Source organism: Geotrypetes seraphini, chromosome 2 (genome assembly GCF_902459505.1).
Source record: "Geotrypetes seraphini chromosome 2, aGeoSer1.1, whole genome shotgun sequence".
NCBI classification, from domain to species: Eukaryota; Metazoa; Chordata; class Amphibia; order Gymnophiona; family Dermophiidae; genus Geotrypetes; species Geotrypetes seraphini.
Window position 1 is genome coordinate 413,018,364 of NC_047085.1, and position 27,862 is coordinate 413,046,225.

The window sequence follows — 27,862 nt, forward strand, 5'->3', positions numbered from 1 at the left end:
CAACGGAATCCTTCTGGTTATACAGACCCCCCAAACTCCCAATCAAGCACAATTACCAAATTGATAGAAATAATATCAAGCCTTGCCTGCCAACACTCCAAACTGCTTATTCTCAGAGATGTCAACATACCTCTTGAATCTACCACCACCAGAGATGTCAATAACTTCAAAAAAATTGTTAGAAGACAGTCAAATCACTATCATACCCTCAGGCCCCACACATGAGAAAGGTCACACCCTTGACCTACTCGCATCCACTCCCTCTTATCTCACCTCTGACATCAAATGGACACCGGTCTCCTGGTCAAACCACTACCTCCTCAACTTCAACCTGAACCTTACAACAGGAAGCCTGAACAAAACCACTAGAAGAGAAAAGTTGGTATGAGGAAAAACAAATCCAGCCCTCTTCTGCAACAGAGTAACCGAGTCTTTGACTTCCCCATCAGACTGCATTAATGCTATGCCAGCTAGCTGGAACAACTTCCTTACCAACACCCTAGCCACCTGACACTCTTACAAAATAAAACAAACTAAAACCTCTCCCTAGTTTACCGAGACTCTAAGAACTGAAAAACAGTGCCGACGACTAAAAATCGCCAGACCACAACACAATGGAGAACAGCAATAAATAAATATAAGTACATCTCAGATGCCAAGAAAAACTACTATGCCAATGAAATAGAATAGACAACAAAAAATTATTTCATCTGGTACAGAGTTTGACGACACCACCGAAACCTACTGCCAAAGACCTTGCTCACTTCTTCCTCAATAAGATCAAAATGGTTTAAAAACCAGTATTCAACCTTTTGACACCTATGGACCGGCGGAAATAAAATAATTATTTTGTGGCCGGCACTGGTCTGCAGACTGGCAGTTGAAGAACACGGTGTCAGGTCAAAAGCGCGCCAGGACAAAGGCGCGCGCAGACAATTTAGCGCAGCGTGGAGGCGCGCACCGAAGAAAATTACTGTTTTTACGGCTCCGACGGGGGGGGGGAACCCCCCCACTTTACTTAATAGATATCGCGCCGCGTTGTGGGGGCGTTATGGGGGGGTGGGGGGGTTGTAACCCCCCTCATTTTACTGAAAACTTAACTTTTTCCCTGTTTTTAGGGAAAAAGTTAAGTTTACAGTAAAATGTGGAGGGTTACAACCCCCCAAACTCCCCACAACGCCAGCGCAATCTCTATTAAGTAAACTGGGGGGCTCCCCAACAAATACCCCCGTCGGAGCACCTAAAAACTGTAATTTTCTTTGGCGCGCACCTCCGTCTTGCGCTCAGTTGTCGGCGCGCGCCTTTGTCTTTCGCCGAGTTGTCTATGAACCGATAAACACTGGGCTAAGTCGTGGGCCAGACCCTGCCCATCTCCAACCAATCTCCACCCCAGACCCCGCCTCATAATAGTACACACACACAATATAATCATATTAACAACACATAATGGTTAACCATAAAATTAAACTACACAAAGCACACTGTATGCTTCTCAATATTCAATCTTATCAGAACACAGATAACCTCATGCAAATACAGGACCATAAATTAAAAGTACTAATATATACAATTTGCAAGACAACATGCAGTACAAGTACAACCCCAGAGGAAAAGAAACAAAAGTATTTCTTCCTGAACAGACAGCAGATGTAAATCAATCACTAAATTCAAAAATAAAATCATTCCCCCTACTGTTGTTTTCTACCTCCCTCCATGCCTTCTGGCCTGCTACCGCCTGGCTGTTTTATGCTGCCCCCCGGTGTTATCTTTGGGCCAGCTCCCTCTTCCTCAGTGCAACTATGCACAAAGACGTGAGCAGCGGCGCATCCCCGCGCCTCATCTGGAAGCCTTCCCTCTGATGTTGCGACATCAGAGACAAGGCTTCTGGGTCAGGCGTAGAATGCGCATAGGAGCCTCTGCCCACAACTTTGTGCACTGCAGCACTGAGGAACAGGGAGCCGGCCCAAAAACAACGCCGCATTGATCGCACCATGGACCAGCGGCTGAAGAAAACTGTCTTGGGCCTGATGCACGTGCCGGCCCTGTGGAAATAGCTCCACAGCGTTCTTTCAGCCGTTACAATGATAGGAGGAAGTTAAATCTCTTAGCAAGATGTGTGACAATCTCTTTGAAACTGCATCGCACATCTAGGAAATGCAGTGAATAGAGGCGCCCCTCCCCCCCCCCCTCCTCCCGGATAGCAGTAAGGAAGAGAGACTGGTTGATATGAAAGACTGATACCACCTTAGGAAGAAACTATGGTATTATCTGAACTGATACCCCAGAATCCATAATACTGAAAAAAAGGATCTCTGTAGGATTAGTCCTGCAAGGCAAAAAGCCCTCCGGGGTGAAGCAATGACTACAAGAAATACCGTTTTCAACTTCACATCCTTAAGAGTCTCATTAGACAAAGGTTCAAACAGGGCCTATTGTAAACTCCCAAGAACTACCTTAACACTCCAGTCCGGACAGTGCTTCTTAACAGGTGGACAAAAAATGCTGTACTCCCTTCAGAAACCTAATTATATCAGGCTAAGGAGCAAGTGAAAAGTGAGACACCTGGGCCCTGTATCAAGCAATAGTTGCCACTGGAAGCTGAAGGGAATTATACTGGAAGCCCTTGGCTACGTCCTTGGCAAAAAAAGAAGGAATATGAGATAGAGAAGTCTGGAAGGGCGAAAAACCATGAGAATTACTCCAAGAATCGAAAATCCTCCAGACACTAGCGTAAGCTGCAGATGAAGACGTCTGTCTGGCCTGGAGAAGTGTAGAAATAACCTGTTCCGAATAACCCTTAAGCCTCAGCTTTAACCTTTCAAAAACTAGGCCAGAATACCCAAGTAGGAGGAATTTCCACGTTGATCGATTCCTAGGTAAGGAAATTCGGAGATATCTGGATTACTGTGACGTGAAAGCGAGTCACGAGGTCTAGATCTAGGATATCTCACCTCTACACAATGAGCTTGAACGCCTGAGCGGACAGTGCCCAATTTGCGGGATGTAGAATATATAATTTTTTTTCTGTCCCGCAATGTGATCCGCCAAGAGAAGAGGAAGATGAGCTACTGCCCTCCGAAGCAGGACTACTGCCTTGCTTGGCAACAGAGGACTTCGCTCACCTCCCTGGCTTTGAGAAATGCCAGCGAAGCGACACTGTTGTAAAAGACGCTCATCAGCCAGCTCTGAAGCATGGCCTGAAATGCCTGAAACGCTAGTCTGACCGTCCACCACTCCAGAAGATTGCGTGAGCACTGAGCCACCTCCTGAGACCAGACTCCTTGGCTGAGGATTGAAGGCACTGAGCCCCCCAACCCAACCAACTGGCGTCCTTGGTGACTAGGAGCCAGTCCAGCTATGATCGTGGCATGCCTTTGAACAGATCGATCTCACTGAGCCACCAATTCATGCTGAGCGATGCTTGAGGAGACCACTAAAGACTACCATTGAAGCCTTGAGATATCGGGAACTCTCGGAACAGAAGCAACTGCTGCAGCGTTCTCTTATGAAAGCGAGCCCAAAGCCTCACTTTCAGAGTCGCCACCACAGATCCTAGAACCAGTATATATAATCCCATACCCACAGTCTGAGTGACTTAAGAATAGGACCAAGACTGTAACCTGTCGCCCCAGTCTCGGGAAGAAACACATTCTTCACCTTCGTGTCCAAGATGTTCCAAAGACTGGAATGGAAGAAGAGAGCTCTTTAGAAATTTGAAGATTGAAGCAGAGAAATCACCCGTTTATGTTACTGTCAAGGGTCCTTTCTGGAAGACGTCCAAATCATCCAGTCATTCAAGAAAGGATGTATCTGTATCCCCTTCTTTGTGACGAAACGTTGTCACTACCACCATCACCTTCAAAAAAATTGGTGGAGCCTTGGGTAGGCCAAATGGCATCTGTCGAAACTGATAGCGCTACCCTAGGACAGCAAAGCGAAGATACCGCTGATGCAGTGGACATATGGGAATATGTAAGCAATCTTATGCGATATCGAGTGCTGAAAGGAACTATCCCGGTTGAACCGCTGTAATCACCATTTTGACAGTTTCCCTATGAAAATGAATGACTTTGAGAAACTTATTGAGATCCAGAACCAGTCTGACCAATCCCCACTTCTTGGGCACTATGAAGTAAATGGAATTACTCTCCTTGCCCCTTTGTACCAGAGGAACTGGAACTACTGGCCCAAGTTCCAGTAACACTTGAAAGTGGTCTTGCACCAATGACACCTTTGGCTGCTCAATACACGGTGATCCCAAGAAAGAATCTGAAATGGAGGAGGATTCAAAATTGCAATCATCCTGAATAATGTCCCAAATCCATTGACCGTACGTGATCGTGCCCTCCCATCCTCGGTCAGGTGTATCGACTGAAGATTGGGATGCAACAGCGAACCTCGACTCTGAGATAGCAGAGAGGGAAACACAGGCAGAAGCAGAGGCTCCCTGACACTGAGTTGAAGGAGCAGGGAGAACCAGTGTTGACGAGGCCACCGAGGCGCAATGAGAATCATAGTAGCTCTGATTTGAGACGAACCAACGTTCTCAAGATCAGGGGAAACGGAGGAAACGCATAAAGGAACCTCCCTCCCCAGTCGAGAAGAAAGGCGTCCGCTTCTAGACGGTCCGGGGAATACATCCGAGAACAATAAAGGGGTAGTTTGCGAGTGTCCGGAGAGGCAAACAGATCCACCTGTGTAGTCCCACAGCGATGGAAAACCTCGCGCAGGACTCTGGAGTTGAGTGACCACTCGTGCGGCTGTAGAAGCCGACTGAGTTTGTCTGCCAAGCAGTTCTGTTCTCCCTGGATATAGACAGCCTGTAGGAAGATGTTCTGGGAGATCGCCCATTCCTAAAGGCGCAGAGCTTCCTGGCAGAGGGACCAAGAGCCCGTCCCACCTTGCTTGTTCACATAATACATGGCCACCTGGTTGTCCGTTCGCACTAGGACTACTCAATCTCGGAGTAGGTGGCAGAACGCTCGAGCTGCCAGAAAAATGGCACGAAGCTCCAACACATTGATGTGACAGCGGCGATCACCCGCCGACCACAGTCCCTGGGTCCGCAGACCGTCGAGGTGGGCCCCCCACGCGTACTCCGAGGAGTCCGTGGTCAGAACCTTGCGATGAGGAGGAACGAGAAAGAGCAAACCTCCGGAAAGATTCGAAGAGTCGGTCCACCAACGGAGCGAACGTCTCAAAGAAGGAGTCACTGCTATGCGACGAGAGACAGGATCGCACTCCTGGCGCCACTGAGAGGCCAGAGTCCATTGAGGAATTCTCAGGTGCAGTCTGGCGAATGGAGTGACGTGGACCGTAGACGCCATGTGGCCCAGAAGCATCATCATGCGCTGAGCCGACACCACAGGAAGCTGAGAGATCAGACGGCCCAACCAAACCAAAGCCTCCAAACGAGGAGGAGGGAGGAATGAACGGAGGCGAACAGTGTCCAGCACTGCGCCTATGAACTGAAGTGATTGGGCCGGGCACAACTGTGACTTGGGAAAATTTACTTCGAACCCCAGTCGCTGAAGGAAGATGATAGACTGTCGGGTCGCTGAGATAACCCCCTCCCTGGTCGGGGCCTTGATCAGCCAATCGTCCAGGTACGGGAAGACCTGAAGCCCCCGGGACCTCAGGGCTGCAGCGACCACCACCATACACTTCATAAAGACTCGAGGGGACGAGGCCAGGCCGAAGGGGAGGACCCTGTACTGCAGGTGTAGCTCGCCCACCTGGAACCGTAAGAATTTGCGGAAGGTGGGATGCACCGGAACATGGGTGTACGCTTCCTTCAGGTCCAGGGAGCACATCCAGTCCCCTTCCTCCAAGAGTGGATACAATACCGGAAGTGACAACATCCGGAACTTCTCCCGGACCAGGAACTTGTTGAGCTTTCTGAGGTCTAGGATGGGGCGTAAGTCCCCGGTCTTTTTTGGGACCAAAAAGTAACGGGAGTAAAATCCCCGCCCCCGCTGATCGGGGGGTACCGGTTCCACCGCCCGAAGCTTCAACAAGGCCCTGGCCTCGGCCATGAGGATGGGTAGCTGGGTCCGATTGTATGGGCAAGCCCCCGGTGGCTGTTCCGGCGGCGCTGACCAAATGTTGAGAGAGTAGCCCTCGGAGACGGTCCGGAGCACCCAAGCGTCGGATGTTATCTCGGTCCAAGCCGTATAAAAGGACCGGAGTCGACCCCCTATGGGAAGGGGGTCCGGCGCTATCGCGGAGGAGGGCCGGCCCCATCCGCATAGCCCGTCAAAAGGACGGCGCTGGTTTGGACGGGCCCTGCGCCGGAGCTTTCGCCTGTCCCCCTCTCCCCTGCTGAGGTGGGCGCCGAGGCGGCGGCCTAGAAAAAGCCGGGGTCGACTTTTGAGGGTAACGCCTCAGGGGAGGCCGGAAGGGTTTCTGCGGCGGTGCCCGAGGCTTCAGACGGACCAAGGAGGCCAATGAGCGCTCCTGCTCCGACAACCGCTTGGTCGCCGCCTCTAGGGACTCATCAAATAACTCGGACCCCACGCAAGGTAAGTCTGCAAGGCGTTCCTGCAGGTTCGGGTCCATATCGAGGATGCGTAGCCACGCCAAACGGCGCATAGCCACCGCAAATGCCGACACCCTCGATACCAGCTCAAACGCATCGTACACAGCGTGAAAAAGGTACAAGCGCAATTGAGACAGGTTGGACATAAACTTGTCAAACCCTTCCCTGCAGGAGTCCGGCAAGGATTCGCGGTACTGGGGCAAATCCTTCACCATGCCACGCAGATATGAGGAGAAGGTAAAGGCATAATTCAAAACCCTGGTAGCCATGAGGGAGTTCGAATAAAGGCGACGACCAAACTTGTCCAGGGTCCGACCTTCCCTGCCGGGCGGGACCGCCACAAAAACTCAGGAGGGTTGTGACTTTTTGAGGGCAGACTCGACCAGCAAAGACTGGTGGGAGAGTTGAGCCTTCTCGAATCCCTTGGTTGGTATCGTCCTGTACTTGGACTCCATCTTAGACGGAACCGCCGTGACTGTAAGAGGGGAAGTCAGGTTCCTAAGCCAGGTCTGATGAAGGACCTTATTCAAGGGTAGTCGAGGGGTTTCCCTAGGGGGAGTGGGAAGGTCCTGCTCCTCGAGGAACTCCTTTGTGTATTGAGAACCAGCCATGAGGTCCAGACCCAAGGCACGCGCCATGTCCTGCACAAAGCTGGAGAAGGAGGACGGTCTGGCAGGCGGCGAGGGAGTTCTCGACCCCTCCGCCGAACAGAAGGGGGAAGCCTCGTGGGAATATCGTGGTTCCCTACCGGACCCCAAGCCCCATGAGGCCAGATCCAATGGCCTCGAGGGGGTCGGGGAACGTCTCCGCCTCGAAGAACCCCTGGGAGAAGTCCCAGGCGTCCGAGGGACCGAGGCACGACCCCTTGTCCTCGGCGAGGAGTCACGAGAACCCCCTCTCGCAGGGGAACGGAGAAGCCTCGGGTTATCGAGGCGAAGCTCCGAGACCCGCAAGGCCTCGCCCCCGAGCGGCAAGGAGCGACCACGTCGCCGAGGAGAGCCTCGCGAACGCTTAGGCTTCCTCGGGCGACGCCTCACCCGAGGCCGGCCCGAGGGCGAGGAACCCCGGGAGGACCTCGAGGAGGAGGATGAGGAAATCCGTCTCACCCTGCGTACCTTGTCCCGGGGCCGTACGCTGCTCTCAGGCGGGGCCCCCGAGGCCGAGGTCGAGGGCAAGGTCGAGGTCGGTGGTGCCCCGGTACCCGAGACCGAGGGACTCGAGACCGAGGTCGCCGAGGTCGGTGCCCCCGAGGTCAAAGCAGTCGAGGTCGCAGCCCGCTGCAGTTGTTCGAGGGCGCCAGACAGCTCCGAGGCAATCAATGCTCGGAGCAGGTCCTGGAACGCCGGAATCCCGACCATGGTAGGCAGGTCCGAGGCCGGGGGATGCTCCCTGGAGGGCGACCTCGGTCTCGAGTATTCCCTCGGGGCATTAGTGGCCGGAGTCCTGGGCGGGGCCGAGGACGACCCACCCGCCGCGGAGGAGCTCGACGATGGCTTCTTCGAAGACCCTGGAGTCGGGGATGGAAAAGAGGACTTACCCGAGGCAGGTTTGGTCGCAGGCGTCGGCTTCGAGGTCGAGGGACGCGGCGAAGCCGAGGGCGCCGAGGCCGAGGTCAAGGCCGGGGCCGAAGCCGAGACCGACGTCGAGGCCTTCCCGGGTACGGAGTCAACTGCGAAAAGCTCCGCCATCCTGGCACGGCATCGGCGGAGCGCTCTGGCCTGAAAAGTGGAGCACCGATCGCAGGAGTCAGTCGGATGCTTGGGTCCAAGGCAGAGCAAGCACCACCGGTGTGGGTCAGTGATGGATAGTAACCGCTCACACTGGGTCGCACTTTTTGAAACCCGTCAAGGGACGGGACATGAAAACCGAACCGACCTACAAGGAGGCCGGGTCGCGGCTCACGGGAGCCCCCGGAGCCGACGGAAAAACTTTTTTTTTTTAAATTTAAAGACGTAGAAAACTAAAATAAAGAGAAATCAAGTACCACGACCGAATAAAAAACACCGGACGCGGCGACAGAAGGCAAAATCACAGAGCTCAAATTCCACAGGGCTTCTGGCTCCGCGGAAAAAACTGAACTGAGGACCACGAGGTGGGATTCGCCCTCTAGTGGGCGAGAAGGCATGCACATGCGTGGTGCAGTGTAGCAAACTTGAAACTTCAATCAAGTTTGCTTGAAAAGCTGTCCGCGCTGGGGCTCCGTAGATGACGTCACCCACATGTGAGAATATGCTGCCTGCTTGTCCTGGGATAAAGGAGAAGAATCAGAGGTAATGTCATAGGATTTTGGTATAGAGAGGCCTGGATCAGAGTATGTAGGATCCAAGAGATCTGAATCAGTCAGTTATTTTATGAGACAAGGCAGATTTAAAGAAGTGTTCTTTTGATCAGGATCGGCTGAAAACTTAATTGGTGTCTTAGTACCATAAGAATGTAAGAATAGCCTTAATGGGTGAGATCAATAGTCCATCAAGCCCAGTAGCTTGTTCTCACAGTGACCAATCCAGGTCACTAGTAGTACCTGTACAAAACCCAGGAAGTAGCAACATTCAATGCTACCGATCCAGACCAAGCAGTGGCTTCCCCTATGTCTTTCTCAATAACAGACTATAGACTTTTCCTTCAAGAAATTGTCCAAACCTTTTTTAAAACCAGCTACACTATCCGCTCTTACCACAACCTTTGACAACACGTTCCAGAGCTTAACTATTCTCCAAGTGAAAAAATATTTCCTCCTATTGGTTTTAATATTTCCCTGTAACTTCATTGAGTGTCCCCTAGTCTTTGTAATGTTTGAAAAATCGATCCACTTGTACCCATTCTACACCATTCTGGATTTTATAGACTTCAATCATATCTCCCCCTCAGCCGTCTCTTTTCCAAGCTGAACAGCCCTAACTATTTTAGTCTTTCTTCATACGAGAAGAGTTCCATCCCCTTTATCATCTTGGTTGCTCTTCTTTGAATGCAATACTCCAGATGAGGTTGCACCGTGGAGCGATACAGGGGCATTATAACATTCTTAGTCTTGTTAACCATCCCTTTTTTAATAATTCCTACCATTCTGTTTGCTTTTTTGGCCGCCGCCACACATTGAGCAGAAGGTTTCATAATATTGTCTACGATGACACCCAGATCCTTTTCTTGGGCACTAACCCCCAAGGTGGACCCTAGCATCCGGTAACTGTGATTCAGGTTATTCTTCCCCAATGTGCATCACTTTGCATTTGTCCACATTAAATTTCATCTGACAATTGGATGCCCAGTCTTCCAATTTCCTAAGGTCTGCCAGCAATTTTGCACAATCCACATGCATTTTAACAACTATGAACAGTTTAGTGTCATCTGTAAATGTAATCACCTAATTCGTCGTTCCAACTTCCAGATCATTTATAAATAATCCACAACTGAACTTTGTCACCTATCCCATGACTCTTTAATTTTCTCAGGAGCGTCTCATGAGGAACTTTATCAAAAGCTTTCTGAAAATCTAGATACACTACACCAACCAGCTCACCTTTATCCACATGTTTATGTACATTTTCAAAAAAGTCAAGCAAACTGGTGAGGAAATATCTCCCTCGGCTGAACCGATCCGATATGGAGCACAAGGAAGAACTGTGATGGCTAAGACTAATGAGAGGCTTGGTACAGGAGTCATTGGTGGAGCAATGCTTGACCTGGGACAGTACCGATGGAGCAGAGACAAGTACCGGGGCCAGCTGCGACTACAACATAAGTGACTACTCCCTTTGAAAGAACTCTGGAAGTTGCTCCTAAGGTGCCATTGGAGCTGCAATGCGTCAAAGCATTGGTGACCTCGATGAAGAAGCACACCTCTGAGGAGACGCCAGCTGCAATGAAAGAGATCTCAACCTCTTGCATTGGTTCTTGGTGTACATCGACTTACTCGATGCTTGACAAGATGCTGATGCATGAGCTGATGGAGAAGCATGTACTCACTACTTAGCATTTTTAGGAGAAGTTGATGGTATCGACAGAATCGACAGAGCACAATGTCAGTACAGACATTGATGTCGATGTCTGTCAAATTATCCTTAGACTTCGATGGCAAAGATGAAGACATCGTTGATGAAGTAGATCCAAAGAGTTTCTCTTGCTGAATAAGTAGAGCTTTCTAAGAACGCTTTTTAAGAGTGGCACAGTGGGGATAAGCATCAACCTGGTGTTCAGGACCAAGACACTGAAGGCACGAACTTTGCAGATCAGCATTAGAGATGGTCCTGTTTCACCGAGAACACTTTATAAACCCACAGGAAGGCATGGATATCGATGGAAAAAGAACTTCCGCGAGGTCAAAGCATTCAATCTAAGTGGTAATCGAGTAAACAAAACAGTGAAAAATCAATCGATGTAGCCAGCCTGCTGAAAGGCTGAGAAGAGCCCAAAGGCCACAAAATCAAAATGGACAAAAATTTGATAGTTTTAAAGGAGATTAATAAATAATGACGAAAATGAAGAGAAAACATTACGAGAAGGCAAAAAAAAAAAAAAAGAGGAAAATTGCGAGTCTAAAGACACTCCAAAACACAACTGTTTAGCTCCGCAGAAGACTAAAAACTGATGGTCCCATGAGCCGACGTCGGGCAGAAAGGAACTCACACATGTGCAGTACGGGGGTGCTGCAAAACTTCAAAAGAAGTTAAAGTGACAGTACACTTTTGCACTGTCCATTCAGGACCCATCTGTGAGAAAATGCTGCCTGCTTGTGCTGGGATAAAAGAGGATACTGATTGTGTATGGAGAAAGAAGGTTTCAGAAAGAGAGCTATAGAGGGGCCTGTGCATGAGTGAGGAAGGTATGACAAGAACACAGAAGACTGCTATGAAAGTCTATGTTGTAGGGTCAAAAAAGAGCTATGGGTGTTGGGGGGAAGGAATTGATCTTTACACTGGATGGGAAGATCTGAGAAAGAGATGGAGTGTGTTGCTCACAACAGGGAAGAAGGAGAAAAGACTGGGGCAATCACCTGGAGAGGGGGAAAAGAAAAATGGGTGCTGAACCTGCTGAAAGGAGGTAAGGGGGGAGAGATCAAGCTAAGTTGGCAAGTGAAACTGCTGGGAAGGATCAAGTCTGAGCAAGTTGAGGGGGGTAGGAGTCAGTCTTATGATGAAGGAATTCTACACAAAAGAAATGCACAATTTTTACAAAATAAAAAAACACAAAACAATAGAATTTGCACACAGCTATGTGGAAGCCATCTCATTAAAGAAATTTGTGAAGACAAAAACAGGCCACAGAAGTCACTACTCACCTATGTAACATACCAATTACATTTTAACTACTAAGCAGAAATATCTATTCTACGTGGGTTTCACTAGTGCTACTATTTTAAGTTTGCAGAAAATACACAAATACAGAACAGTTACACCAGATTTGTAATCCAAAAGTTTATCTATTTTACCTGAGTAGACTTATCTTTCATACATGAAGGATAATGCACATGTGGGTCACGTGGCCATTGTCCCGTGAGGTAAGATCCCGTTATTGTGTCCAAAGAAGAGGTTCGCCTTATGGTACTTGAAATTCTAATCTGCTGAGTCTTCGATCTGTCAACTATAAAAACAAAACCAATGTTATTCTAAGTTTTTGACATCAGGCTAATGCATTAGCTTACGGTAATTCTTCATTTTGTTACTGTGATTTATCATTTATTTTATGCTTTAGGAAAGTAGAGTAAGTCTTCACAAAAAAATTAAAGTAAAAGATGCATAAAGAAAACTGTAAAAGTCAACTGTCTGGCTGCACAAACAGCTGCCTTTTCCAATTAAAATCCAAATAGAACAGTGTTTCTGAACTTCTTCAAGCCAAGTACCCTCTAAGTCAGTGGTCTCAAACTCAAACCCTTTGCGGGGCCACATTTTGGATTTGTAGGTACTTGGAGGGCCACAGAAAAAATAGTTAATGTCTTATTAACGAAATGACAATTTTGCATGAGGTAAAACTCTTTATAGTTTATAAAACTTTCCTTTAACAGTTAAAAGGAAAGATATATAAACTATAAAGAGTTTTATCTTATGCAAAATTGTCATTTCTTTAATAAGAAATTAACTATTTTTTCTGCGGCCCTCCAAGTACTCTATTTATTCTGCAGCCCTCACATTTAAAGTTTAATATCTTTTCTCTCTCAAAACTGACACATTTCAATCACTATATTGAAAATAAAATCATTTTCCCTACCTTTGTTGGCTGGTGACTATTTTTCTGTGCTTTTAACTATGTTTCCAGGGCCTTCTTGTCTTTTGACTGTTTTTCTCTCCGTCTTCACTTTCTGCCTTGCATCCATCTTTGGCATTAACTTAATATTCAATTTTTCTGCTTTCTTTTCAAAATCTACGTTTCCTTGTCTTACCTTTCCTTCTATCTCTCTCTTCTTACATCCCTATTTCCATGGTCTGACATCTCTTTCCTTCCTTTTCTCCCTCCCTTCTTCTTTCCTTTTCCCTGGTCTTGCATCTGTCTCCTTCCCTCCCCCCTGCCCTGGCATCTCTCCCTCCCCCTCTATGGTCTGATATCTCCTTTCCTTCCCTCCCTCCCATGAACTTGGCATCTCTTGCTCCTCTCCTCTCTCTTGTCTTCCTTCCCTCTCTTTCCCCAATTAGGTGCAGCAGCAACAAAAGCAGAATTGCTCTTCCCCCTTTCCTGTGCAGGAGAGGCATTTCTCTTCCCTTTCCCTCCCTCTCCCTTTCCCTATGCAGCATCAGCAGAAGCAGCATTTCCCTCCCCCCCTTTCCTGTGCAGGAGAGGCATTTCTCTTCCCCCTTCCCTCCCTCTCCCTGTGCAGCAGCAGCATTTCCCTAGGGTCCTCCTTTCCATATGCAGCAGAATATTTCTCTTTCCCCTCCCCTTCGGTTCCCTTCCTTGTGTAGCAGCAGCGTGTCTGGCCGGTTCCCAATCGATCGTTCCATTCAAAGCCGCGGGTGGCGACTCCTCGCGAGATTCGCCACCCGCGTCAGAAGCCTCTCTGATGTTGTGACGTCAGAGAGGCTTCCGATACAGGAGTGGATAGCGCAAGGAGCCGCCACCCGCGGCTTTGTACGGATCGATCGACTTGAGCCGGTCAGGCACGCTGCTGCTGCACAAGGGAAGGGGGAAGAGAAATGCGCGAGGAGCCGCCGCCACTTTACAGTTGATCATCGTGTCCAGACCGCAGGCCGCAAAATAGCACCTGGAGAGCCACATGCGGCCCATGGGCCACGTGTTTGAGACCGCTGCTCTAAGTCTAACAAATATCAAACAAGTACCTATGCCCAAGCTCAGCCCTAGACCCCACCCCCATAATAATAGGGAGAGGTATGACCAGTAGGAAAAAGGAGGTATTGATGCCCCTGTATAAGACTTTGAAACCTCATTTAGAATACAATGGAACCTTGGTTTACGAGCATAATTCGTTCCAGAAGCATGCTCGTAAACAAAAACAAGTCTCCCCAAAGTAAGTAAGGGAAACTCGCTTGATTTGTTCCCCTCCCCCCCCCTGAGACCACCGGTGCTGCTCCACACACCCCCGAGAACCGACATCGCTCCCCGCCATTGAATGTCCCCCCCCCCCCGAGATCCAGCATCGCTCCCACACCCACCCAAACAATCCCTTACCCCGATCTGGCACCAGCACCAACGCACAGGACGTGCTGGTGCCCGAAGATCCTGCCTCCTGGGCTGGGCCTTGAGCATCTGCACATGAGGCAGGCAAGAGGCAGGATCTTCGGGCACCAGCACGTCCTGTGCGTTGGTGCTGGTGCCAGATTGGGGTAAGGGATTGTGTTTGGGCGCACGGGCAGGGGATACCAGATCGCCGGGGGAGGGGGCATGCGAGCAAAAAGATATTAAAAGGATGGAGTCGGTCCAGAGGAAGGCTACCAAAATGGTAAGTGGTCTTTCTTCACCATAAGGCGTATGGGGACAGACTTAAAAGATCTCAATCTGTAAAATTTGGAGGAAAGGCAGAAGAGGGGAGATACAATAGAGACATTTAAATACCTACCTAATGTAAATGTGCATGAGTTGAGTCTTTCATTTGAAAGGAAACTCTGCAATGAGAGGGCATAGGATGAAGTTAAGAGACGACAGGCTCCAGAGTAATCTAAGGAAATACCTTTTTTTTTTTTTTTTACAGAAAGGGTGGTAGGCTCCGGAGTAATCTAAGGAAATACTTTTTTTAAAAAAAAAAGGTAGTAAATGCATGGAACAATCTCCCAGAAGAGGTGGTGTTCTCACAGATAGATGGAAATAACCCAGTGGTCCCGGAATAAAGTGTGGATTTATTCAAGAGAAGATTAGCAAAGGTAAGAACCTAAACTTTCGATCGTGTACTGTGTTCATACTAAATCCTACTTTTTATTTGCACACACAATACCTGTATTGTGTTCTATGTTGTGTTCCTAATGGGGTCTAGCCAGCTATCTCCTTTATGTTGCTTTATTAGTTAAAGTAGTCTGTGAAGAGAATGGTCTTCATCCCTTTCTTGAACTTTCCGGTGGTGTTTTCTAGTTTTTAATTCTTTCGGAAGGGACTTCCACCACCTTGGAGCCATCACAGAGAAGATTATTATCCTAATGCTTTTGTATTTGATGTTTCTGAAGAAGGGTATTTCCAACAGGTATTCTTGACTTGAGCGCAGGCTGTGTGCTGATGTATAATGATGTAGCATGGCCACTAGATATTGCAGTTCTGAGAGATGAATGATTTTGTGTATCAGCAACAAGAACTTGAATTTTACCCTGCTTTCAATCTGGAGCCAGTGTAACTCTTTTTCAGTAGTGGGGTGGCAGTTGTCTATCTTGATTTTTCCAGCAGAAATCTTGCTACTCCATTTTGTGCCTTTTGAATCTGCCTGATCATGTACTTCGGAATGCCCAGCATGACTGCCCATGGACTTCTCTTTTAGGAAATTATCCAAGCCTTTTTAAAACCCCGCTAAGCTAACTGACTTCACCACATTCTCTGGCAACATATTCCAGAGCTTAATTACACGTGTGAAAAAATATTTCCTCCGGTTTGTTTTAAATCTACTATTTAGTAGCTTCATCGCATGTCCCCCTAGTCCTAGTATTTTTTGGAAAGAGTAAACAAGTGTTTCACATCTACCCTTTCCACTCCACTCAGTATTTTATAGATCTCTATCATATCATCCCTGAGCTGTCTCTTCTCCAAGCTGAAGAGCCCTGGAAGCTTTAGCTTTTTCTCAAACTGAAGTCGTCCCAAATCTTTTATCATTTTCATCGCCATTCTCTGTACCTGTCCCAGCACAGACCCTTGGGGAACCCCAATATTTACCCTTCTTCACTGAGAATATTGACCATTTAAACCTACTCTCTGTTTTGTCTTTCAGCCAGTTCTTAATCCATAATAGGACATTACCTCCTATCCCATGACTTTCTAATTTCCTTGGTAGTCTTTCATAAGGTACTTTGTCAAATGCATTTTAAAAATCTAAATATACAATATCAAACTGGCTCACCTTTATGCTCCTCCTACTAAGTAGGGAATACAGAGCCCCCTATGTTTATTTATAATTTTAGAAGCGAACCATGCAGAAGTCTTTCTGACATGCTCTGCTTATTTTATTTTTTTTAGCAACTATTATAAAAGTCACTCTATGTATCTTTACAGAAAAATTCCATCAAATGTTATTCAACTGTTATTGAAACTTATACTCAGAGACATGAAGGCGAATGTGCCTCCTCACCACCCCAATCATCGCATTGTTCAATACAGTGTCAAAATGATAATAATAGTCACTAATGAATTTATAAGAGCCAAACGGGCTATAAGCTTAACATCTTATATTGATGACTATAACATGAAAAAAACTATTTGGAGAAAATTTGAGTCAGAAATTCATTTTCCTTAGCAACAGCAGTACTGAAAATTCAGGGTGGGGCTGATGAGCCCGCTGCTAAAACAGAGGCACCAAATGCAGCATCCTGCTTGGCCGCCACATCAATCCTGTAAAACTTGGTGAATGTATAAAAGGAGGACCAAGTAGTGGCCCTGCAAATCTCATCCAGAGAAACAGCCGACAACTCTGCCCAAGAAGATGACATACCTCTGGTTGAACGAGCCCTTATCACGAGGGGTAGGCTTTTTCCAAACCACCTCACGTCACAGAAATGGCCATACGGATCCACCTGGAAATGGTGGCCTTAGAAGCCAGCCTACTTTTGCGGGCAGGACCAGTCAGAACAAATGGATGGTCAGAAATTCAGGGAAATGAAACATGAGGAGAAAAGACAAGCTCCTATAACCTGGCTTGTAGGAAGAAAGACTGAGGAACTGAGGCACTGGCAAAGTGATGAGGTATGAGGAGAAGGGGTTTAAGTCTCTGAATTTGAGGCTTCCTATAAAGTCCTGGCGGGTAGATGGAAATAACCCACTAATCCCGGAATAAAGTGGGATTTTATGAGAAACTAGTATTATATGTGTTTATTCTTAGGATAAGCAGCATAAAATCCGTTTTACTTGAGGTCTAGCCAGGTACTTGGGGACCTGGGTTGGCCACTGCCTTTTGAAAATCTGGGCTTGATGGTCCTTCGGTCTGTTCCAGTATGGCAATTCTTATGTTCTAAAACAGAGGTAGGCAATTCTGGTACTCGAGAACCACAGGCAGGTCAGGTTTTCAGGATTTCCACAATGAATATGTATGAGATGGATTTGCATGCACTGCCTCCTTGAGATGCAAATCTATCTCATGCATATTTATTGTGGATATCCTGAAAACCTGACCTGCCTGTGGTTCTCGAAGACAGGAATTGCCTACTCCTGCTCTAAAATAATGTGTACCTTTCTTCAAGAGCCAGTTTGCCAGTAGAGATAAAATACCTATCGTACTGACTTCAGAATGGATGCAGCAGAATGGCTCTTGCAAGCATAGACTATGCATAAGTTTCTTCAGCTGAATTGATGGGATTCAGTTATACACAGTTTGCTGATAGAAGCGACTATTTTCCAGCGTCCATTCCTCTAAGAAGTTTCTTCCTTCTGTTCTGCTTCCTTTCTAGATGACACTTCATCACAGTCTGAGGTAGAGGTCTGCATGGGAACGGGGATTGCGGGACTCCAGTGGGGTTATCCCCCAGTTCTATGGGACTCCCATGGGAATGGAACCGGGGTTCTCGAGGCCTGGAAAGAGAATTAGTAGAAAATAGACAAAAGCAGAAACTGGGACCAAGATGACGGAAAACCAAAATGTCCAACCAGGTACAGCAAGGGAGATGTTTATTTTGAGGGGGGCTAAGCTCAAAGTGGGAGGCCCAGCCCCCTCTCATGGTTATACCACCAATTGTATTTAGTACAAAATGAAGTACTTGCTGAGTTTGTTTTGGGGTTTCCAGTTCAGTTTTGGCACATTTTTCTTATGCAACCATTGTCCTCAAAAGTGCTTCTCTCAATTCTGCTTTAAATTATTTTGATGCTGTATTGTTTGATTCTTTACTCATTGATGCATTAAAAACCATTTGTGGATCTTGGAAGGACCTCTCACAAGTTATCTATGCCAGATGGTGGGAACCAGATTTGTTTGCTCTACAGATACGAGCTTTATACTGCCATAAACAACTCATTTCTTTTAACAAGAAATGGTCAACCCTACATGGCCTAATGTCTATTCTAATTCTTTCCGGTGATGTATGCATCTCTTATTTCTGTTTACTGTTATTTGTTTATATTGTATTTTATTGTTGGTTTATATAAACTAAGGGATCCTTTTACTAAAGTGCGCTAGTGCGTCTTAGCAAGCGTTAAATATTAGCACACGCTAAATGCTAATGCATGGCAATGCGTCCATAGGATATAATAGACGCATTCGCACACATTAGTATTTAGCGCGCGCTACTAAGACGCACTAACTCGCCTTAATAAAAGGACCCCTAAGACTTTTTAAAAATCAACACTGTCAGAAGTAATTGTTGCTTTTTATGGGGACAGGTAACTTTTAGGGGGATGGACAAGGAAGTGGGGGTTTCCTCACTGGGTCGGGCAAGGACGGAGGGGATTAATCACGTGGTCGGGCGGGATTTCTGTCCCCGCGCAACTCTCTAGTCTAAGGTCCCTAGATTTATCAATGTTTGATCATTCTCCCAGATACACCAAAGACTGGCCACCTTTTCCTGCGGCAAATGTTCCTTAAGAGAAACCAACCACTCACTATAGTTTGTCATAGCTTTTTTTTTAGCCTTTGTGGGTCATTGTAAGTTACAGCTGAAAGTTTGTCCTCTGTTCAGTCAACATTTGTTGGAAATATAGCTGTTTAATACACTTAGGGGTCCTTTTATCAAGCTGTGGTAGGGGTTTAATGCGTGTAATACCATTCGTTAAACTGCCTGCCGCGCTAGCCGCTAACGCCTGCATTGAGCAGGCATTAGTTTTTTAGCCAGCCACGGGGGTTAGCGAGTAATGAAATGTCCGACGCACTAACCCCGCTAGCGCGGCTTGATAAAAGGACCCCTTACTTATCCAGTTAAAAAGTCAACTAATTAATTTTAATATGTTAAAGACACTTTTCCTACAGTGTTTTTAGCTACATATACACATTTGAGAAAAATATCTAAAATAGGCCACACACCAAAGGCCTTAAAAAATAAGAATTCACTAAACTAGGTTATGATTTACAATGTAAACAAGTTATAGCATCACTAAAATAGTTAAGGGTCATCTGAAGGTCAATATAGAATTAACAATAGTTTAATTAAATCAAATATCAAAAGTTAAATCAAAGATAAGATTTTAAAAGATACACCAATCTCTTAAGAAAATGACACCAATAATAAACATTACCAATCTGTAGTCCTTGGGTGAACCTAAACATTTTATTAAAATTAACCAATCTTTATTCAATCTGATCTAAAAGATCATTGTAATTGTATGCAAGCAGTGCTGTAAAGGAGCAAAGCATTAGCTGCCTTTTTCTTGGAGTAGAGGGGGTGGCACAAAGCACATCACTTTCTGCATCAAATTTCTCAACACCCATTCACTTAGTAGAATTCTCACCCAACTAAATTATAAAACATGCACATTCAAGAAAGTAATCTCCCAGGTTCTCTCTTCCTGCTTCTACTTTTCTGTAAATTCTCAACAAGAAAACTATATGCAGCTGTTCAAGACTGCACACGCTACTATAAATCATGACATATTTGCAAACACTCTTTGTATGTAGTCTAAGCATATAAATTCCTTACTATACAGTGCCTACTACAAGAATCATTCAGATTTTTATGCACAGCTTTTAAAAATGTAAACAAATAAAAAGTGCAATGGTCCAAGGTAAAATTGCTATTACCAATCATATCAATGTGCATCCCAAGAAATGTAAAACTAGAGAAGCCAGACATGGAGTGTGTTGTTTTCATTCATGCAGAGGCTTTGCTAAGTGGTGATGTCAGTGTCTGCAGCAGCCTTGACCTGAAGGATGAAAAACCCTAGAGAGAGACGGGAACAGTAGGTTTGCCTTATAAGCAGGAAAGGGGGGTGGAACCCACACTCACAGCACCACTAGATTAACATCGCATATATACTGTATACCTAAAAACAGAAAATTACTACAGAGCAGTTTTCCTTTTTTAAAAATAACCCCAAGAAAATAGATTCTTGTTTTATACCCACAGCAGCAAACATACAGAGACTGATCTTTAATGGGGGAGGGGATTATGCCTTTTAAACATAAAAAGCTATTAAGACATGCAAAAACATATATCTCTACAATTAAAAAAAAATGTAGACATATCTTTCACAAACCTATGAACTCACAGAAACCATATAATAAATTACATAATTAAAGGACAAATAAAACAAATAAAAATTAAAAAGTGCTAGCTAAATAAACTTTTACATGGAAATTATGGAGCTTCCTGCCATTGTACCTATTCTTAACAGCATACTAAGAAAACGTCAATTATATTACTAAAAATAAATAAAAAGCAAAACTGCTCAGACCAAGTAATATTCAATTCTATTTTTACAGCAATTCGTGAATAGTATATTATGTACTAAACAAATAATTGAATGAACTATACTCAATATACATGAACATACCAAGCCACAAAAATATCAATACTGTATAAATACTATATGTACATTAAAGACCAAAGATATTGAACTTGAGCACCTCCTAGTAAAATTACAAAACGTCATTTAATGTGTTCCCATCCAGAAGGCAACACTATGTACAAATGCCTTTAATAGCAACCTACAAGAAAATGGTTTCCCTAGCTTTAAATCCAGCCATAGATAGAAGATTATGGTCATTATTAGGGCAATCACGTTGCTTTCATTCATTCAGATTCTGCTGTAGGATGTCAGTTTCTACAGCAGCCTTGGGGGGGATCAAAGCCTTCATATGACTAACATTTTAAGATGTATTTCTATCATCTGCTGTGTGTAAATAATAACCAATTAGTTCCATAACAATTAAAAAAAATGAAATAATACAATAGCCAAACACGAGCAACCTACATTAAGTACTTGCTAAAATCAAAGTCCATGCAATTTATTACAGCCATCATAAAAATAGATATGCAGCCGAGCTGTTTCTATTGCTCAAGTCCAATAGAAAATTGTATAATTTACAGTTTGCTTCCTTTCCAAAAATTCTCATCAACCTAACCAAGTTAGTCAATAAGATGATTTTATAGAGAGGTATTCATAAGATGAGGGTAAATAAAAAAATAAGGGAAATTAAAGAAAACTGGGATGCGGGAAAAAATGAGAATGATTGTGTTTTAACAACATATTGCATCTCTCTCACCCTACAACTGGGAATACAGACTATTCCTAAATTAGTTTCTGGGAAAAGCACGTTTCATGAGCTCTATACTTGACCTAAAATGTCACACAGGTTCTATATTTATATTACATTTAGAAATATTTTCTCGTCTACTTACAACTCCTACTCTAAAAAAGTCTTACATCACACAAGACAGCATCGCCATGATGTTTCAGATTCTAGCAGAACACGTCTCTTCATACAGTGCAGAATTAAGAATTTAGCTTTATATATACTTTAAACTTTTACCAAGTGATGTCCTATTGTTTTTACACAACTATTCCTAAAATGAAAAATATCCGATTTGCGCATTCAAGGACAGCTATGATTAACAATCTGAATCTCAATATGTATTAAGTCACTAGATCATCAATTCAATCAACGTATCTGGTTTCCATAATCTCTGACTGCACATAATGAGCATGTTTCTCAAGTTCGGGGCAACTTTAAATAACTCGTTCTACTCCAACTCAAGAGAAAAAAAAAATCTGCAGATTTGCATCGGTGTACCTAAGTGAACCACTCCGAATGCATACATGAACGCAACCCGGTCCACATAGAGAAGAGGCTCAATCCACATCCAAACTCAAGTTTTCCTTCCAGTGACATCTCAGAAATCCCTGCTAACAAGTAAAACCACCCTTAATTTTTATTTTAATTTTTTTTTAAGTGGGATTTTTGTTTTGTTGTTTTTAGTTGGGGGGATGTGAAGAAACCACCAGCAGCCAGAGTAAAATAGTTTAAACATTTTTAAAAACGTAGCTCCAAGGACAACAAACACCAGGGATAAGTATGCAGTTATAAAAAGTAAATGATAGGTTAGAACTCACGCGAGCTAGCAAACACCCGCCCACAGATTAAAAATGAAACACAAAACACGCACATCGCTCAACGTTCTTTTATCAGGTGCATATGTTGTTTTCATATTTCACGTAATAATAATTAGTGCGTGCGTTCCGTCCTCCAAGAGTCCCCTCCTCTTACCTCTGCACCCCGGGGAATTAGGGCTCCGGCTTTCGGGTGAGCGGCTCCTCCTACAGCTTTCCGGAGGAGAGCGGCGAGTTCGGCATGGCTGCCCTCTGCTCAGCGACTCCGCTCCCCCGGGGAGGGCGAGTGCTGGTGGAGTCGGACTAGGCGGGCTGGAGCAGCGGCCCGTGTTGCTGCCCACGGAGGTGGATGGGCAGCGGGTCGGGCTCTGCTGGCTGCCACGCAGCAGCTGGTACGGAACTGTGGCTCGGATGGGCTGTAGTAAGCGGCCGCCACCGCCGGACCCCGCGCCTCCCACGCCCGCAGCGACGGTGGAGCCTCCGGGAGCCGTGGGAGATCCGGCGCCGCGCCTCAGCCTCTGCGGGTGGTGCGAAGAGGAGGACATGAGCTCCTCGTCCGCTCCTCCGAAAAAAAAAAAAAAAAACAAAAAAAAACACACCAGCAAACACCACTCGGGACAAGCAGCGGCTGCACCACTCCTGAACAACTCCCAAGCCGTGACCGCTTCTACATGGTGTGAACGAGAGCGTGAGAGAACGCACACACCGCACCGCTACTCGGGAAGAATCAAGCGGCGAAACGAGCACGCGCACGTTGGCATAGCAGCTGCAGCAGTCGCGAGAGCAAACGCTGCTCCACGCGCGCGAGCACCCAACGGCAAACTCCCCAACACCCGAGCCAGCGCTGCCCACAGCCGGGGGCGGGCACTCGAAACGACCGCAGCGCCCCCGCCCGCGCACCTACCGAAGGAAAAAAAAAAAAAAAGAGAGACAACCAATTGGCTGCGACGCCTGTGACTGACGAGACGGTCACACTTCACCAAGGCTGGGTTTCGGTGTAGCCAGGAAGAGGGGAGGCTGCTGATTGGATTGGATGGCGCTCAGAAAATTAAGAGAAAAAAAAACCGAGCTGGGGAAGGCGGTTGGCACGTGTGTTTGGTGAGCTGCGCGTGGGGAGTGGAGTGACAGTGTAGAGTTTTATTAAGGCTGGGAACTTTGTCTTCCTGATGATGAATTTTTCTCGGGGGCAATTTTACTTTTGACAGTAATTCTGTAGGGTAACGGGCCTATGAGTACTATGTGAACTTTTAGCTAAAATACAGCCATAGTAATTGAGATTATACCGATCCAGTAGACCCAAGACTAGACGATATATGTTTGCTATCTATTGCCAAGGGGTTGCTAAGGACGTTTGGAAAGTTTAAAAGGGTTAGTTTGGCATATCGTTTCTCATTTATGGTAGCAACATCTGTATTTCAATGTATGTTTCTGTTGCTTAAATTTGTAAAATCATTTTTTTAAAATGGTGTCAATTGGAGTACAACAAATGAAAAATACTGTAGTAGCAATTGTAAAGCTAAAGAGTGAGTACTCTTGGGTCTACAATGCCTTTGGTTCCCTATTCTAGGGCAGAGCTTCCCAAACTTGGTCATAATCCTGCTTTTGGGGTCACTACCTAGGTAGTCTTTCCATAGTGAATCATACTTCTGCACATCAAGGGAGGGTGTTCACACAATTTTATTTGGCTCTCATCATGGGGGACACAGGTGCAATAAGATTGGGATTCTAGGGGCTAAGGAAAAGGAGAAACCAGGCTGTCAGTCTGGTCCAGAGCTGTCCTCTGGTGCATATTGCAAGGATAAAGGCCTGTTCTCAAACAAAAAAAAATAAAAAAGAGATTGAATAAATGGAGTTGCCAGTCTAATCCACAGCATTCTCTAAAATGAAGAGGGATTGGTCTTTGGAGAAATGTGATCCTCCAACAGTGAGATGGAGAATAACAAAGTGAAGCAGTCCTTGTTTGGGAAAGGACCTGGAAGCTATAGAGCTGAGTGCTATTACAGTACGTACAGTATACTGAAGCAACAGGAAAGGTCTTATCTACAAAGTTGTTCAAAAGGAGAAAATAAGCATTGTGGATATTAGAACCAAGGCACAGAGGAGTGATAGCATGAACACAAACTGATTTAGAACACAGAATAACTATTTCCTACACATAAGAGAGAGCAAGAGGAATACTGAGTTTAAATCTTGCCCAAAGAGTCACAATACCTTTTCAAGTGCAATAGGTGAGACATTCTAGAGCAGTGGTTCCCAACCCTCTCCTGGAGGATTACCAGGCTAGTCGGGTTTTCAGGATAGCCCTAATGAATATGCATGAGAAAGATCTGCATATAATGGAGGTGCCAGGCATGCAAATCAGCTCCATGCATATTCATTAGGGCTATCCTAAAAACCCGACTGGCATGGTGGTCCTCCAGGACAGGGTTGGGAACCACTGTTCTAGAGTAGACAATAGGATTATTTCCCCATACTTGCATGCTCTGCAGAAGGAATCCACTCCAGATTTTTCACCCTGCCTCCGTAGTACTTTATTGATCTGTTTAGCGCCCTCTACAGTCTTTCCTTCTGCAAGCATGTCTGCAACTGTGTGTGTTCTGCTCTCCCCGTTTTATTGCTTTAAATTCAATTTAATGTCCCATTTTTGGGTAATTTTGCGTTTGAAGCAATTTTGGAGGTCTGCCTGCTTGAGAATTTACAGGGCCTGTAGCTGACAGGCTGATCCCTTTTTGGGTACCTCTTAGCCAGTCTGCATAATTTTCTTTGGAGCTCAGGGCAGTCCCTGAAGTTGTCTCACTTTCTCTTAAGCAGGGGCCGAGTGCAGACTGTTTGGCACACTTAGGGGGCTCAACAGTGTCCACAGCATGCCAGCTGCATTTTCACGCCTCCTGTCCTGGTGCACATCCGGTGGTCCATTGGGGTGAAGGCATAGTCAGACAATGAAGTCTGACCGGCAGCCTGAAGATCAGCTTTGTGAAAGCATTCCCAGCATTGTGGTAGTGAATTCTTCTGCAGCTACTGAGAAATAACTGTAAGCAGGTAGAGTCCAGTTTATCAGGTCACAGTACAAGGAGCTGACAGCTTGTAAGAAACACCTAGGAAAGTTTAAAAAGTGAGGTTTTCTGAGTTTCTGCATGTTTCCCCTCCTGAAAAATCCTAAAATCACCATTTTTAGACTTTGGGAAGTTGAGAAATATTGTGATTTTGGTGCGAATTTGGTGCCAGCAGCCATCTTGGATTTTTAGAGATCTTTTTTTCTTCTCCCTGCTTCTTCAAAACTTTGATTTTTGCCTGGAAAACTGCTGGGATGGAGTTCTTAGGGACACCTCTTGTGAATTCATGCCAGGACTGTGAAAATTTAGCACTTTTAGAAGTATCCTTGCACCACGTGCTGCGTGACACAACTGGGTGGAAGTAGTATCTGTCTTAGCTTTCCCCCCACAGAAGCAGGTGATCCAGCCAGCCCAGCGGGTCAGCCTTTGTTACTTTCAGGGCTTGGCATGGCTGGTTCTTCGGTCAGCCTGGCTGCAGACCCTCCGCAGGCTAAGACACGCAAATTTAAATCATCTAAGGGTGATTCTATGCCCCAGGAGCTGGATTCCTTCTCTAAAATCATGAGGTTTTGTAAAGTGTTCTTCTCCTGAGCAGTCTCCTTTCCCTCCAGGATGTTCTTGGGTGGCATGGTACCTTTGAGCATGTCCTCGTTTCCACCTGATCTGGCTGTTGTTCTGCCTGCTTATGATTTGGGGGATCCGGATGCTGATCCTGACCTCTAATCCAATGTTCTTCAACCGCCGGTCTGCAAAAAAATATTGCCAGTCCGTGAAGGATTCGGGTCCCCGCCGCAACAAAAGGTGCCGGCATCAGCTGGCTTGCAACTTCCTGTTGCCGTCGTTATGCTGGGACTCCTGCCTTCCACTGCGTATGCCTCCTGCCTTTGTCTCCGCACCCCCCGACCAGCAGCGGCAGCTCCTTGTGCTTCCACTTCTTCTCCCTGGCTTCTGTAGGGGTGTTTCCTTATTTGCACCTGAAGGTTAGGCCTCTCTGACATCATCAAGCCTGAACCATTGTCTGCAAGAAATCTTTCCAGCCTGAACCTTGCAAGAAGAGAAAGAACACATATTTGCTGTTGCTGCCTGATGCATTCTGGGTATGTACCAGAATGGTATTCTAGTCAAGGACATCCATCTATGCCTTCATGCTTAGACTGTGTGATTCTTGGGGGAGTTATACTCCTATGCTGTGCTTATCTCTCGAACGGCGCCTGTGTCTCCTAGCCTGTATGAGACTTTACACAGAAAGGCTATTCATTTAAGTTCTGTTTCTGGATTGGTCTGAGGAAGTCATCTGACGTGATCCAAGTGAAAAGGTGCTAATTATAATTAGTCTGTGCCGGGATGGAAGTGAACTGACATCTCATCACAGGTGTTCTGCACGCATCTTTTTCATAATAATTAAGACCTGAACAGTTACCTCGTGTGACTCTCTGTCTGAGAGAGTGAATCGGACCTTAAACAGATCTGAATTCTATCACTTCAAGGAAACTTTTGCTGCCAATAAATTAGAGCTTTACCAGTGGCTAACGAACACTTGTTCCTGTAACCAAAGTATTTTCTACATCTGCTAAGCTGAAGAGACGTTTTCCATTCAAGAATATTTCTTGTTTAATAGACCTGAAGATACAGGATGGCTGTGCCTTTGGGATGCCTTCAAGGCTTACATAAGAGGTGTTGTCATATCGTATCAAGCTCGTAAAAAAAAAAGGAACTGGACAATCAACTGAACAACTCTGTCAAACTTATCAAGGAGTTAGAAGCTAGCCACCAAGCTAACCCTTCGGATATACACACTCTTATGAAATTGCATCAATCACGACTGGATTATAATTTAATGCTCAGTAAGAAAGCAGGAAATGCCATCTTTATGCAGTCTGCAAATTATTACTGTGATAACAATAAAAACAGTCATGCATTTGCAAATTATTTGAAAGTCAGAGAGGAGAGGCTTAACATACACACCATTGTAGATCAAGCAGGTCAAGCAATTTCGGATCCAGCGAAAATTCCCAATTGCTTTCAGCAATTTTATGAGCACCTTTATACCTCTGACAGAGAGTCTACCTTGTCTAAAGATCTACTGAGTGACATCCTTTGGCATCCCACTCTTTCAGATGAAGACAACATCCTTCTTACTAAGCCTATAACAGCAGAAGAGATAACATCTGTGCTGAAAGGAATGGCAAAGAAGAAATCTCCGGGCCCAGATGGACTTTCTGAATTTTATAACACCTTTCAGGACCTACTGTCCGGTCATCTTTTCTCCTTGTTTAATCACTTTATCAACACTGGTCAAGTATCCAGTTTGTTCACCGAGGCTAGTATCATAGTACTACCTAAACCTGGAAAGGATCCACTACTTATCCCTAATTAAATGTAGATACGAAATTGTATGCAAAGATTCTGGCAATAAGATTACAGACCATACTTCCTAAATTGATTGGCATAGAACAGAACGGTTTCATGTTGGGAAGACTTGCCAGTGACAATGCAAGAATGTTCACAAATGTTATTCACTGTGCAAATCGGGACTCTGTACCTTTATTGGCACTTGCTCTGGATGCCGAAAAAGCATTCGACCGCGTGGAATGGGGTTTCCTATTTAATACGCTGCATTGGTTTGGTTTCGGTCAAGAATTTATCAATATGATTAAAGTACTATATA

At 45.5% G+C, this 27,862-nt stretch overlaps 1 protein-coding gene across 6 annotated transcripts in view; it reads right to left on the minus strand.

The window, feature by feature from the left end:
* GLCCI1 (glucocorticoid induced 1) overlaps positions 1-23,199 on the minus strand; it is a 204,780-nt gene extending 181,581 nt beyond the window's left edge. Inside the window, exons 1-2 of one of the 6 annotated variants that reach the window (XM_033931018.1) lie at positions 22,299-23,199; positions 11,964-12,115 (exon numbers count right to left, since the gene is read on the minus strand). In XM_033931018.1, coding sequence (XP_033786909.1) covers positions 11,964-12,115; positions 22,299-22,686 — 540 coding nt within the window. In that variant the 5' untranslated portion in view covers positions 22,687-23,199. Of the gene's footprint in view, positions 1-11,963; positions 12,116-19,832; positions 19,867-22,144; positions 22,235-22,298 lie in introns of those variants that run through there. The other 5 variants (XM_033931017.1, XM_033931020.1, XM_033931019.1 and 2 more) reach the window with 5 other exon arrangements.
* Between the last annotated feature and the right edge of the window lie 4,663 nt (positions 23,200-27,862).